General features: G+C 41.4%; 1 protein-coding gene across 1 annotated transcript in view; it reads right to left on the bottom strand.

Annotated features, from left to right (window-relative positions):
- Positions 1-3,649: 3,649 nt before the first annotated feature.
- The window catches only part of ache (acetylcholinesterase (Yt blood group)), a 34,842-nt gene continuing 24,760 nt past the window's right edge, over positions 3,650-13,731 (bottom strand). The window contains exons 6-9 of the mRNA XM_085400798.1: positions 13,391-13,633; positions 12,770-12,962; positions 11,699-11,868; positions 3,650-6,743 (exon numbers count right to left, since the gene is read on the bottom strand). Of these exons, the coding sequence (XP_085256924.1) occupies positions 6,622-6,743; positions 11,699-11,868; positions 12,770-12,962; positions 13,391-13,633 (728 nt within the window). The 3' untranslated portion in view covers positions 3,650-6,621. The remainder of the gene's footprint in view (positions 6,744-11,698; positions 11,869-12,769; positions 12,963-13,390; positions 13,634-13,731) is intronic.

Raw genomic sequence — 13,731 nt, 5'->3', positions numbered from 1 at the left:
AGTATAAGTCTGATGAATATGTTAATCATCCATCTTCTTTGGTTTATCCGGGGCGGGGTCACAGGGGCAGCAGCCCAAGCAGAGAAGCCCAGACCTTCCTCTCCCCAGCCTCCTCCAGCTTGTCCAAGAGAACACCAAGGCCTTCCCAGGCCAGCCGAGATATAATCTCTCCAGCGTGTCCTGACAATGGGTGAGAGTAGGGATAAACATCGACTGGTAAATATAGAGTTTCGTTTTTACGCTCAGCTCTTTGTTCACCACGATAGACCGGTAGAGCATCCATATCGCTGCATCCGCATCACCAATCCGTCTGTCAATCTCCTGGTCCCTCCTCCCATTACTCGTGAATATGACCCTGAGATACTTGAACTGATCACCCCTCTCAGAGTCTTTGTCTCTAAGGTGTAGCTCATTGTTCCTCACTTGTTGCCTCAATAAGTTACAGGAAACATCGATAAAATGGTTACTGATACTTAATTCTTACGGAGCAGTGTGAGCAATGCATCACCTGCTGCCTCTGTGCCAGAACTTGTGTGGAGCGCACTTTATGATATCAGCAGCGAACAGATAAGGAGCAATAACAACATATTTTTGTCCTCCTTTTGCTCCTCCTCCAGATGGTGGCTCCCAAGGCAGCTATTAATCAGATAGATTAACAGTAGTTTTAGTGGCTTATTGACAACTAAAACTACTGTTAATCTATCTGAATATGACCTAAATTTACCATTTAGGTCATATTTGTAAATATTGTTTTTCTTATTCAGTCTTTTTTTCCCTCCGTTGCATATGAGCTGCTATTATACTATCCTGCTATACTACAGCGTAGTATTTGATCACATGGAACCTTTAAAAACAGCAGAAGGTAAGTTTCCTCATATTTGAGGCTGATTTATGTGAATTATTTTGGTTTAAGAAAGTAAGACACCGGGTTTGCTGCCCTCTGCTGGTGCTGCCGACATCAAAGAACCGAAAGAAAATTACTGGATTATTTTCAGTGCTCTCTAAGATTTTGGCATCAGATTTCCCTGAACATTCCTGCTCGCTTTAAATGCGTGAGTGAATGAATAATTCAGGATGCATAGAAACATTCTGCTGTTCATCACAAACTCAATCAAACAACACATTTGTTATTTCGGTCTTATTTGGATGAATCTACTTTATTATTTAGAAAAGTCGACTCCTGTGTTTTTGTCACAATTTCACAGCATCTCATGTTTACAAACTGTCATTTTGACATTAATATTAATCCAGCAGACCCACCGAGGCAGTTAATCCACGTCCTGATTGGACACAGTGGAACTCCATCTTCCATATTTCCACTCCAGAAAGCTTTGACGTTTTTGTTAGTCATTATTGTGTGTGTGCCAGTTTTACCAAACTTTATTAGTTCTCATTTGGTTCAGTCCCACACGGTTTAAAGTGATAATTCAAAACTAATTTCTTGTTCAAAGGATTAAACAGCATCACAGAAATGTTTGCCTTATCCTGTGCTGCTCGATGATAAACCAGGAGGCTCAACTACTCACAAGGTTCAGAGTGAGTCAGTATTAAACTATTAGGGGTGCAACGATATTCGTATCGATATTGAACCGTACAGTGCTTTCAGTTCGGTACGCATATGTATCGAACAATACAACATTTGTAATTTATTTTATCAATTTTCCTTCTGACGATGCTGTCTGTGTTGAGCGCTCAGTGAATCTGTGTTCGACTACTCCGCCTAGGCTGCACTGTCGAGCGCAGATCCACTGAGCGCTCCACACAGACAGCATAGTCAGAAGGAAGAGCGCAGGGCAAGCTAGCGAGACAGAAGTTAAGCTCTCCTTGCAACAGGCAAATTGAACCTCATTCAGATCTGGCGTTTGGAATTATTTTGGTTTTCATGTAACGTATGACCCTGAAGGTAAGCGAGTCATGGACTAAAGTAAAACAGTATGTTGGATGTGCCATGCAATGCTCAATTACATTGGTGTGAACTAGTGTGTTAGCGCAGTTAGCTCGTTAACGTGTTGGCCGTCTAGCCCCATGCACGGAGCGATCGGCGGTAGCTTGTTAACGGAGATTTGCCGTGTTGTGGCGTTAAGGTCATTTCAACGAGATTAACCTGAAAGCACTAGTGGGAACACAACGAATATGACTGCACATTTACGCCGACATCATCCTAGTGCAAAGACAAGTGGAAGCAGACAAAAAAAAGCAAGCATGCTACTAACTTTAGCCGAGTCATTTAGACAGCTGTTAGCACATGATTCTCCTTATGCTGCTGAGAATATAGCCCAGAAGAAGCGGATAGTATAGCTTTTATTTTGGAAAGAGACATTTCTCTGTAATAAACTCTCTTTTCCAAAGATGAGTGATTCCTCAATCAGATACAGGGCTCGCAATATCGCTAGCCCGACGTCCTGGAGCTAGCGATTTTTTCAGTCGGGCTACCAAAATCTATCTCTGCCCTGCCCGTCGGGCTATTGTAGGAAAAATATATGTCAATGCTTTTGCATTCTTTCGGAAATGTAGCTGGGTAATTATGTCATTGGCATCGGTGAGCCACTGCCAATATGTGACATATTGAAGTCGCGTTTGAATTTGCGCTTGTTTTTTTGCTTTCACTTTGCAATCGTGCGAACTGTGTATAGAGAGCGACAGCACTGATCTGTGAGTGATGATAATTTGTGCACCAATTCCTCTGACATCGTCTTATTAATCGTTAGCTTACTATGCAAACATGACAAGTGAAATCTCCCGCAGCTTACACATGTGAGAGGTTGATCGCGCAGAGAATCGCTGAGCTTATGTGAGTGAGTGTGTAAAAGCATTTCAGTTCTGCTGAGCCAAATAAGACAGGTCAGGGTGAAGAAGTGACAGCCAAAGAAAAGCTTACCACAAAACGGAGAAGTTATGACAAATCAGACTATAAGGCAAAAAGAAAGTGCAGCTTTATGGTTTCATGGACAAAAGAATTTCTGTGGCTGCGATATGATGAGCTAAATAACCAGGGCTGCACATAAGTGGTCCGCAGGTGCGCATTCGCTGTCAAAATAAAAAACACGCACAAGGGTTAGGGTTAAATTCAAAAACTGTACTTTTGAGTTAAAATATATATTTATAATTTTAATAAATGACAAATTAAAAATGCATGAACATTTTTTTGTATCGAAAAAATATCGAACCGTGACACCAAAGTATCGAACCGAACCGAACCGTGAATTTTGTGTATCGTTGCACCCCTATAAACTATATGTTCATATATTTCAGCAGATGACAGAGTAGCTGTGAAACGTTTGCACACATCGTCAATCATTTGCAACAATGTATTTGCATTCACACATTCATTATTAACTTTGTGTGAATGACTTCAAGACTGTGATGTCTTTATTGTCACAACAACTGATGGATTTTATTCTCATTTCTAGGCGACAGTACTATTCAAATACTGTTGGAGCAGCAAGGCTGGCTCAGTGTTTTGCATCACCTAAACTATTAAAAGTTGAGAGATAATCAAACGACTGAAATGTTTAGTAGTTGTGTTCTGCACGGTCTTATTCTGAAGTGTGTCTGTTTCAGTGCTGCAGACTAAAAATCTTCACACGGGACACTTTTTATAGTCCAGACGGAGACTAAAACTTGTGTGTCTGTCGGTACGTGCTGAGATTCAATAAAAAACTTGAGATCGACAGCAGGCTCCCTTTATTTCTGTTGCTATAGCTTAATAAAGTCAGCGTTCGTCATACACAGAGACATACTGGGAAGCTACAGAAGCCTTCAACACTTACAGTACCAGTGACTGAAACAAACAACGATGAGGCAGAGGACTGAAAAGGAGTCAAACAAACAGTTTATACAAGAAAATAGTCATCGGCACTCATATTAAGTTCATACTTTGAATAAATATTGCTTTTAAAATGACTCTGCCCCTCATCGTTGCTGTTTTATCACGTTTTATTTTCACTGCGTTAAATATCAAATATATTCCTTTACTGATGCATTTCTGTTATTGCTAACATCAAACGTACCTTACATGAGATACTGGATAATAGGCTTGTTGAAAGTACAAATTTCACAGAATATAACAGTCAGAGTTTGGTAGGATACACTGCAGATGATGGGCTTCTGGACATGCACAAGGACTCGATAGAAGTGGCTTAAGCAGGATCTCTCTGTCCGAGAGGAGCTGGAGGGAGGAGGTGTCAGTCACATGGCCTTTCAAACATGCACTCTTTACTGGTATTTTACACATGTACAATACTTTTTTTTGTCATATTTAGTTCTTTTTAAAGCTAGACTACACGACTGAGCCACAAATAGGAGCTTTACATGCCAACGGGGACACTGTGCTGGGGCAGCCAACAGCTAATCAGAGCGTCGCTTCAGCTCCCTCACAATACTCAAATGGAAATGTAAGAAAGGCTGACAGAAGTACAGTGATAACACACATACATACACAGTGATATGGGTGGTAGTGACTCATAACTCAGGCAGAGTTGCCCCAAAGTCTTGTACGATTATACTTTTAATGTAGAATATAATAGATTTGAATGCAAATATTACTTTAATAAATATTCACAAGTTATTTAGTGTGCAGAAAATATGGATGAATAACAACCTGCCAGGTGACCGAGCTCGTATCACAGGTCTTGTGTAAACAAGACAACTGGATGTAAAGTGAATCATTTACTGCTAAACTAATGATAACTCATGAGGCAACATATCTTAACAAAGATAAGGGGAACAAACGGTATCTGGATCCTACGCAAACAAGGTTGTAATCTGACTAAACTGTCTTGATTCTTCAGTATAACATGCTCACAACACGGGGAACGATGCAGGCTCCGACTTCTTTCATAAGATATGCAAATATAAGATTATCGTCATTAAGTAAGAGTAAGAGGCGGCTTGGGTCACCGAAGCACCCAGAAATGGGAAAATTGTGAGCATCAAGTTAAAGGTTAAAAGTCTTTTTCTTGATTTTCTTTCAAATGCAGGTGAATGCTGCCACACATGAGTGTTTGCAACCAAATCACAGGATCGAACATGCAAACGTCTTTTTATGGCCCTGGATGTAACAAAATGCACATCTGAGTTTTCAAATGATCAGTGCATATCTGTATTACTTTTGTGACATAGGAGTGCATTTCTCCGTCTTGTCATTTTCCCATCACTTCTCCACCTCTGCATTCAGCAGGTCCTGTTGGCTAGCAGGCCAGAGGCTGAGCCAGTACTCTGCCACATTATCCTGCAGCTGAGTGAATTACTCTACCTCCATTAGACTAACAACAAAGCAGGAACACCAAGGAAGGGGGAAGGGAGAGGGAGCAGTGATGTAACAGAGCCGACAAGGAAGGAGGGACAGATACGGCAGATGATGAATAAGGAATAACTAAAAGGAGGGAGTGAAAGAAAACAAACGAGGAATGGAAAAGGCCTAACATAAAAGTGAGAAACAGGAAGGGAGAGGCGGGAATAATGGATAAAGGAAAAGAGTAAGAAAGAAATGAGGGTGGGTGGAGGTTTATTAGAGATGAAGATGACAACTAGAGTGGAGAGGACAATAAAAGGGAAGGAAGATGGAGAGGCAGAAAGCAGAGAGAGGGACTGGATGAAGGGTTGTTGTGGTGGAAGACAAACAGGAGTGACAGAAAAAAGGAGGAAAAGAAAGATCGAGCTTACTGTCTCACACATGAGTGGCACACGGGACCCCTGTGAAGGACACTGGGTGGCCACGCACACATGCACAATTCAGTGCAGTTGTGCAGAAGAATCGACCCTCACAGGAAGGCTGAACATTTAGAAGAATTGAGCACCGACGCGCTTCAACAGACAGGCGATGCTCAAGAGGACCCATAAACATCAACGGGACTCGTTTCTGTTTCCATTCAACTGTGAAACTGAGTGAACTTGTAATATAATGCGAGTTAGGCACCAGTCAGTTGGTCTGGATGTAATATACTATCTACATCTCACATCAAACTAGAATACAGCAGTTTTAACATTGAGTAAAATGTGAGGAATCAGATATTTTCACACACAGCAACAGTTAGATAAATGCAAAATAGTATATGGCTTACCACAGGAGAAACACACAAACAAAGCAAGACCAGTACAGGTAATGGGAGTAGTGGTTGTAACAGTATTAATAAAAATAACTAAATAAATAAAAGAGAAACAAAACAGTGATGAGACCAAAAATACAACTGATATGTTGGAAAGAAGAAATCCCCAGAAAGCAAAAAAAGTGACGAGATGACCACAGAGATGAGTGAGGTTACAGTAAATCCGTAGTGGAGCAGTGTGACGGGTCAGTTAAGTTATCTGAGTCAAACTGGGCGGTTTCTGAGACGCACACATAGTTACGCACACACATTCGAGGTAATGACGCATCTTTACTCCTCCAATGACAAGTTTTACTCCACAGCCCTTAAGTTCCACAGACACACATACACAAATAAAAAAACAAAACAATAAATATTATAAATAATATAAATAAATGACAATGGTGCCTCTGCTTGTGTATGCTGTGAACCAAAAGAACCACAAAAAGATGTCAGCCTTCACTCAGGAACTATGGAGGAAAACAGCCACGGCTCGCTCGCCGCTCTTCTCTCCGTCGTCTCCTCGCTGAGGCGCTCAGAGGTCAGTGCAGCGCTCCTGCTTGCTGTAGTGGTCAAACTGACTCTTCCAGTGCATCATGTAGGAAGACCAGCGGTGAAACTCCACCTTCCACTGACGTTCTGCCTCATCTATGTTGTCTGAGAGAAGAAACAGAGACAGAACAGCAAAAACGGTTAGCAGTTGAGCTTGAAGTAGGGCTGCCACGATTTGTCGACTAGTCACGATTCGTTGATAGTTTTAATAGTCGATCCGTCGTTTGAAGCTTTGTAAGATCCCAAAAGACGCAGGAATAAGTAGAAGGATTTAAGAGTGTAATAACGGACTGAAACAGAAGATGGCAGCACTGCATGTACAAGGATGCCAGCTGCCGTTAAACCCCGAAGAAGAAGAAGCAGCAGTGACCGGTATCGGAGCTGTGTCCAAATTCAGGAACCGCATTTGTAGCCCAATTACGTTTCAGTGACGCGAGGAAGGCTGTGCAAATTCAAAAACTCCTCCAAATGGGTCTGACGAATGCGTCCTTCATTTCCCCAGATTTGAAGGATGGGTCGGGTGAATCCTTCGTGGCCAACCTATCCCATCTTCCAAACCTAATGCGCACCTTGTTCTTTGCCTTTTTTTTTTAATTAGCTAAAGCCAATTGCAGTTTCCAGATATTTTCAGGCGAGAATGTAGCTGTGTAAACCTCAAATATCTGCTCAGTTTATCAAGACACCACATATTTGGAAAAGTTCGGCGATGTTTTCGGAGACGTTACCCACCAGCTCGATAACTAGAGGGTTCAAGGCTCACTAGAGCCGGTGAGAACACCGGACTCCCGGCACATCGTTTTCAGACCCCCGCGGTCTTTCGCCACTCAGGTTAAACATGATATACAAGTCACTTAGATAACTTATGATCAGTGTTGGGACTAACGCGTTATTAAGTAACGCGTTACAGTAACTACGTTATTATTGTGGTAACGAGCACAGTAACTAGTTATTATGCCAAAACCGGGAATGCGTTACTCGTTACTGGGATTTAGATAGGCTCGTTATTCGTTACTTCGTGTGGTGGCTATCGCGGAGCGTCCACAGATTCAATAACATTAGCAAGTGGTGGAAGCCAGCAGGTGGATGAAGGAAAAGGGAGGCAAGAGGAGAGACCCGAAGCGGCCGCCGGTCCGAGTATCAGGTGAACTGAACTTCAGGTAAGAAGTTATAAACTGCAGTCTCTCTGGGTCAGATATAAACCAAGTTTAGGTGGAGTTTATTTTCGTTATGCTGACTTTTTCGTACTGCGTGTTAGCTAGCATGACGGAGTTTCTATACAGCTGGGTGGTGCTATGTTACTGATGTTGAACTTTATTTTGTTCATAAGTTTAATTACTGCCAACCGTCCTGTAAAAAAACGGAATCGTCTGGTATTCAGAGAAAATATTACGTGTTTCTTATTGAGGTGAAAAGAAACACAGTTTGTCCCGGACTTCAGCTACAATGAAAAAGGCACAAAGCTGGAGTTACTCTGTGTCTTTGCTGCACAGCTGCCTCTTCTTCTCTCATCCTCTCACCCTCCCTCTCCTGTTTGTACTTCAGTCATGAAACTGATCAATGATCAGCTGATCGGCTTTTCTCTCTTGTTTGTTTATCGCCCACTTTGCGCCAGAAAGAGGAAACCAGCGGATGTCGCGCTAAACAACAGCAGCATGTTTAAGCTTGATCAGCTGTTGTTAGAATTTATTTAATATTACTTTCTAGTATCAGCTGATGTTTGCTGGAGCCACAGCTGTAAAGCTGCTGGTCATGATGTCGGTTTGGTTATGTGATGAGAGGGAAACATGAAGATGAAACCAGGAGATGTCCTTACTGAATCATCAGAGCTGTGATGGAGAAACAGGTTTACCTTTTAGGTGACATGAATGAGTTGAAGGGAAGTTATGAACTGTTTCTGAGAGACAAATAACACCAGGATCCTTTTCTAAGCAGCTGACAGCTGGTAACTGTGCAGGGACGGGTCTAGCAAAGTTTTGCCAGGGGGGCCAGGTAGGGCATTAACAGGGAAAGGGGGGCACAAGGAAATACTTTTCTTTCTTATTCTCATTTAAAATGTCTCACTTTTAAAAAAATAATTATCTGAATCTTACAACAAACGATTGATAGATTGATGCATATATACCATCAGAACAGTGTACATCACTGTCACAACAGCGTTTGTTTTCATTCAAAGGCTTTATGATTTTTCCTATAATGGTGGGCTGGTGTCTAGTCAAAATGCCCGGGACAATTTTTTTGTCCCAGTCCAGCCCTGTATGCAGCTCATCTGCAGTCTGGTGTTACCTACATCTTCCTATTCAGAAGGCAGAATTTCCAAGTTCTGAGTACAATCAAAGCACCACGACTGCAGTTTTTGTGTTGGATGTAAAAAGCGAGGATAGAATGGCTAGGATACAATCAGGCGTGGGATTTCTCTCGTGGAAATGTGCACATTATTTTTTCCTTTCTATTGGTAGGTGGCACAGTGCACTGTGGCAAGTAAGCAAGCTAGAAGACTGGCAGAAAACATATCAAATGCTTAAAATGAGAACATGAGTAACATTTTAGAAAGAAAAAATACAGTCATTTTAAATTTGATGACAGCAATGCATCTTGAAGTTGGGACAGGACCAAGTTTAAAGAGTTTATTTGCTCTAAATGCTGTACATACCTTTTAGCATTGATAAAAGGTCTGTGTAACATACCAAATCCATGCTAAACAAACCAGATACCTCCTTAGGTCAAGAGATGCAGGGTCCATGTTTTCCTAAACGAATTTGAAATTTTGATTCATCTGACCACAGTTCTCCATGTTCCCCCAGACCATATTGAATTAGTTTTTCTATGGCAGAGGTTTAACCTGCATATGTGGATGGTATGGTAAACTCCTTTTACATACTGTGATTTCTGGATAAATATCAGAATCATGTCTGTTTTTTTTAATGCAGTGCTGCCTGATCAGTATCCAAGATTGATTTTCACGTTGTCCCTCGTGCACAGAGATTTCTCCCATGATCTTTTAAGGACATACAGTAATATACTGTAAGTAATAAGACATCCAAATCTTTGCAATTTTACATTGAGGACTATTAAGTAGACACTCTTCCACAATCTGTAGATGCAGCTTTCTGCAGACTGGCGAAGCTCCATTTCACTGTCACGTGACAGAAAAAGCTTGGAGAACACTGCCCGTCTTTACTTCTGAGAAATTCCGCCTGCCTTTTAATATCCAGTCATGTTACTGTGCTGGTGCCAGTTAACCTAATTAGTTGCAAAATGATCTTCAAGCTGTTCTATTTTTAGAAGCTCTTGCTTTCTAAGCCTTTAGAGTTAGTGTTTCCAACTTTTGATATGTATTGCTGCAATCAACTTCAAACAGAGCTAATGTTTTTCACAAAATAGAAAGTGTCTCTTTTTACTGTTTAGCAGCTTGAATCCTGTACCAGACAGCTTTCCCCTCCCAAAAGTCCAGCAACTGCTCTCCTCAGAGTGTCGTTCAATACAGAGGGAATGAACTGGTCCGTAAATAGCACTTTTTACTCTACTTGAGCCGTCAAAGTGCTTTAAACCACCAACTTTACTACCTTCTCAGCCACAGCCACCCCAATAGTTGATGCTACACAATGGTAAATGTGGTCCTCTCCCACTTTGTTATGATGTGTTGTATTATCATCAATTTGAAAACTGCTTTATTGTCTACTCTTCAGTTTGATAGAGTTTCTGTTTTCTATTGTGAATGACTAGGGGTTATGAGATTTTCATGTCGCTCCATTCTTCTCTTAAATTTACATTTTACACAATGTCCCAAATTTTCAAAACTTGGGGTTACATATAAAGATATGATGAAATAATTTCATGGTCTGAAATCAACACCACGAACAGTTTTCAAGGGGGGAGTCAACCATCTGACACCAATCAGGAGGAGCTGCATTTATTTAAGAAAAACAAAACAACGAACTGACACAAGCTGCTACATCCCACATAGCAAAATTGGTATTTCACGGATCTCGCCCACATACTGCAAAGAATGATACAGGTACACATTAGGCTGACCACCAGTGTGTCTGCAACTGGCCCATGGCTGCACACAACTTACACATGACCCACATACTGCAAAGAATGACGGCCCTTTGGTGGCCCAGATCTGGTTTGCCAGAGGTGGCCCCCACATGGGCCAGTTGCAGACACACTGGTGGTCCTGTGCTGGCCCAGAACAGTTTCAGCTCTGGCCCCAGATGTCAGCCTAATGTGTACCTTAATCAAGCCATGTAATAACAACATGTGCCGGAACATAATAGTGCAAAAGTAACATGACGAAACTCTGTTGAGACAGTGAATGGCCTGATTCTTATATAGCACTTTTCTACTCTCCCGGATTACTCAAAGTGCTCTATACAACATGCCACATTCACCCAATCACACACTTTCTCTGAACCGAGCGCTTCCTAACTGCATTCATTCACATTCACACTCTTGACATGCCGACTGGAGGAGCCAGGGATCGAACCACTAACCTTCCAATCAGTAGGTGATCTGCTCTACTTCCTGAGCTACAGCCACCCGGTGGTGACCGTGAGTAAACCGTCACTAGGTTTTGGATAAAGTGTAAACTAACAAACCTGTCAAACCTGCATTTGAAACGTTGGCATTTGGGTCCTCTAACTAAAATAGGAAAATAGGAACATGAATAGTGCCATCACTGCCAGACCTGGCCCACATCTGGTTGACATACACCCTGCCATGACACCAGTCAGTCAGAAGTGCCAGCTTAATGCCGGATCCGGGCCAGACCTGTTTTTTATGAGCATGCCATCACATAAACAGTGCCATCTACGCCAGGCCTGGCCCATATCTGGATGACATACCACTTACCGTGCCAGAAGTCAGCCAGCAGTGCCGGCTTGACACCAGATCCGGGCCAGACCTGCCTGCTATGTGGGAAAGCTCCACTTTAGTTTAAAATAATTCTTGTATCATGCATCCAGTGAGAAGTGTCATAATTTTAAGTGGAACATAAGTGAAGACCTGCATTCAGTACAGATTTCAAGTGTAGAGATGAAGTAATATTTAATAGTATTTACCAGTAATATTGAGAAGGCGTGGCAGGAAGCGATTCCAGAATGCGCACATCTGGTTTCGCAAACCTTTGTGAATCTTGAGTGATTCGGTGTTGAGGCCAACGTGTTTTTGCTCGCTGACGGTAAACACAGGCCAGCGTTTCCCTCTATCTCCCTGCACGTCATTGGGATTTCTGATACAGACAGAACAAGAAAGGATATTACAATTACAACTAAATCAAACGAAAAAGCAGTAAAATGATCTCCAAACTAACTGTTAGATTCACAACAATTCTGCTTGCAGTCGATGTCGGTACTCGTAGTACATCACTACTTCATGTTCCATTGCAGCATGGCGCAGAACAAAGCCATTTTGCTCAATGAGAAACATATTCAGATAATCATATCTGAGTTGTTTCAAGCTCAAACATGTAGGTGCTCACTAAGGATCACTAAATTTTATTTCATTTCATTTCATTTTTGTCTGTATTATTGTAGGGTCTACCTTACAATATAAAGCGCCTTGAGGCGACTGTTGTTGTGATTTGGCGCTGTATAAATAAAACTGAATTGAATTGAATACAGGAAATGTCTGACAGTGTTTCTTGCTGCAGTCATTCCACCAAGTACTGAATTGTCTTCCAAGCTGATTAAATACTGATCACTCACTAAAATGCACATGAATTTGTAACTGTTACAGAATGTTTTGTTTTTGCTGACAGTTTATGCTACTATTAAAATAAATTGTAGCTTTCTCAATTCTTTGTAACTGGATACAATTTCAAAAGGAGATCAAATAATTTAATTTCCCCCACTGTGTACCTCACAGTGTTAACATTTACTTATTAAAGCCTTTCCTTTAAGCCAAGTAGCATGAGGGTTAACTGTCAGGAGAAGCTCTCTGTGCCTCCAAATTCATGTCAAGACTCATTAACCTGCAGTCTCACAGGAATTAAAGGGCTGCTTACTCATACAGCTTTTCCTGCATTATTTATTTTGACTGAAAAACATGGCTGCTGAGGTGCATTTGCATAAAAAAGACTGGACGTGGACATAGACCCTGATTCCATAGGTAGTTTTTTTTTGTGGCCTCACCCAGTCCGAGCAAAGTTGGCCCAATATTTCATCATACGTCGGCTTAGCTTCTCCTCATCTCGGGTGTAGTTGAGTCTCTTCACCAGTGGCAGCCCGAAAACAAATTCAATCTCATAGCCATGGATCACCCCCATCCATTCTGGCCAGGCCAGATTGGATGCCCGGTGATCGAAAAGGTAAAGATACATCCCTCCTTAAGAAATAAATGGTGGAAGAAAATGCATGAAAATTACAATTATAAATAATTAATCATCATTATTATTTCATTTTTACTCAGAAACTACAGATATGTTTTAATCTTTTACAAGGACAGTTAAAAAATAAATCATTTTTCCAACTAGAATATTTTACTGATCTATCATCAGAGTATCAACAGTTTCGCTTACATGACAAATGCAGATTAAATTGTTGTAAAGTTGTCCTGCACATTATAGCATATTTTAAACAGCTATCATCTGCATTAAAAAGTGAAAACATGAAATTTAACGCACAGTTTAATTTAAGTATCGTACCAAATTGTTCTATCAACAGAAAGCAGGTCATTCAAACAGTAGCGTGTCTGGGTATGGGATATATATACTTCTAGATCTGTCAGACCACACTGGTACTCGGGTATCCTACCTTGTGAGTTTCCACTGTTCACCCCACCAAAGTTGATGCCACCCACGTTAGCCTTGAGGGCATTGTGTTGTGCATAAGAGCGAGCGAAGTGGGCCAGCGGGCAGATGACGTTGTGGTCACCGACAATGTCATCCATGGCATCACGGTTTTTTATCTCATTATTCTCATCCATCCAGTCGGTGTACTGCAGCACCACTGCTTCCAGGCCGATATCATTAGCATGAGGTACGCTCAGCCTAACACCTGGAAGAGTGACACTGAAGTTTTTAACAAGATAGAAGTAAAACTGTGCCGTAATAACCTGAAGCAGAATTAACTTGAATGTTTTGGATGGATTTATA

This window comes from Rhamphochromis longiceps, linkage group LG3 (assembly GCF_057381845.1).
Source record: "Rhamphochromis longiceps isolate RC_006_pf linkage group LG3, R_longiceps_female_GT1.1, whole genome shotgun sequence".
Lineage (NCBI taxonomy): Eukaryota > Metazoa > Chordata > Actinopteri > Cichliformes > Cichlidae > Rhamphochromis > Rhamphochromis longiceps.
This window is presented reverse-complemented; position numbering and strand designations above follow the sequence as displayed.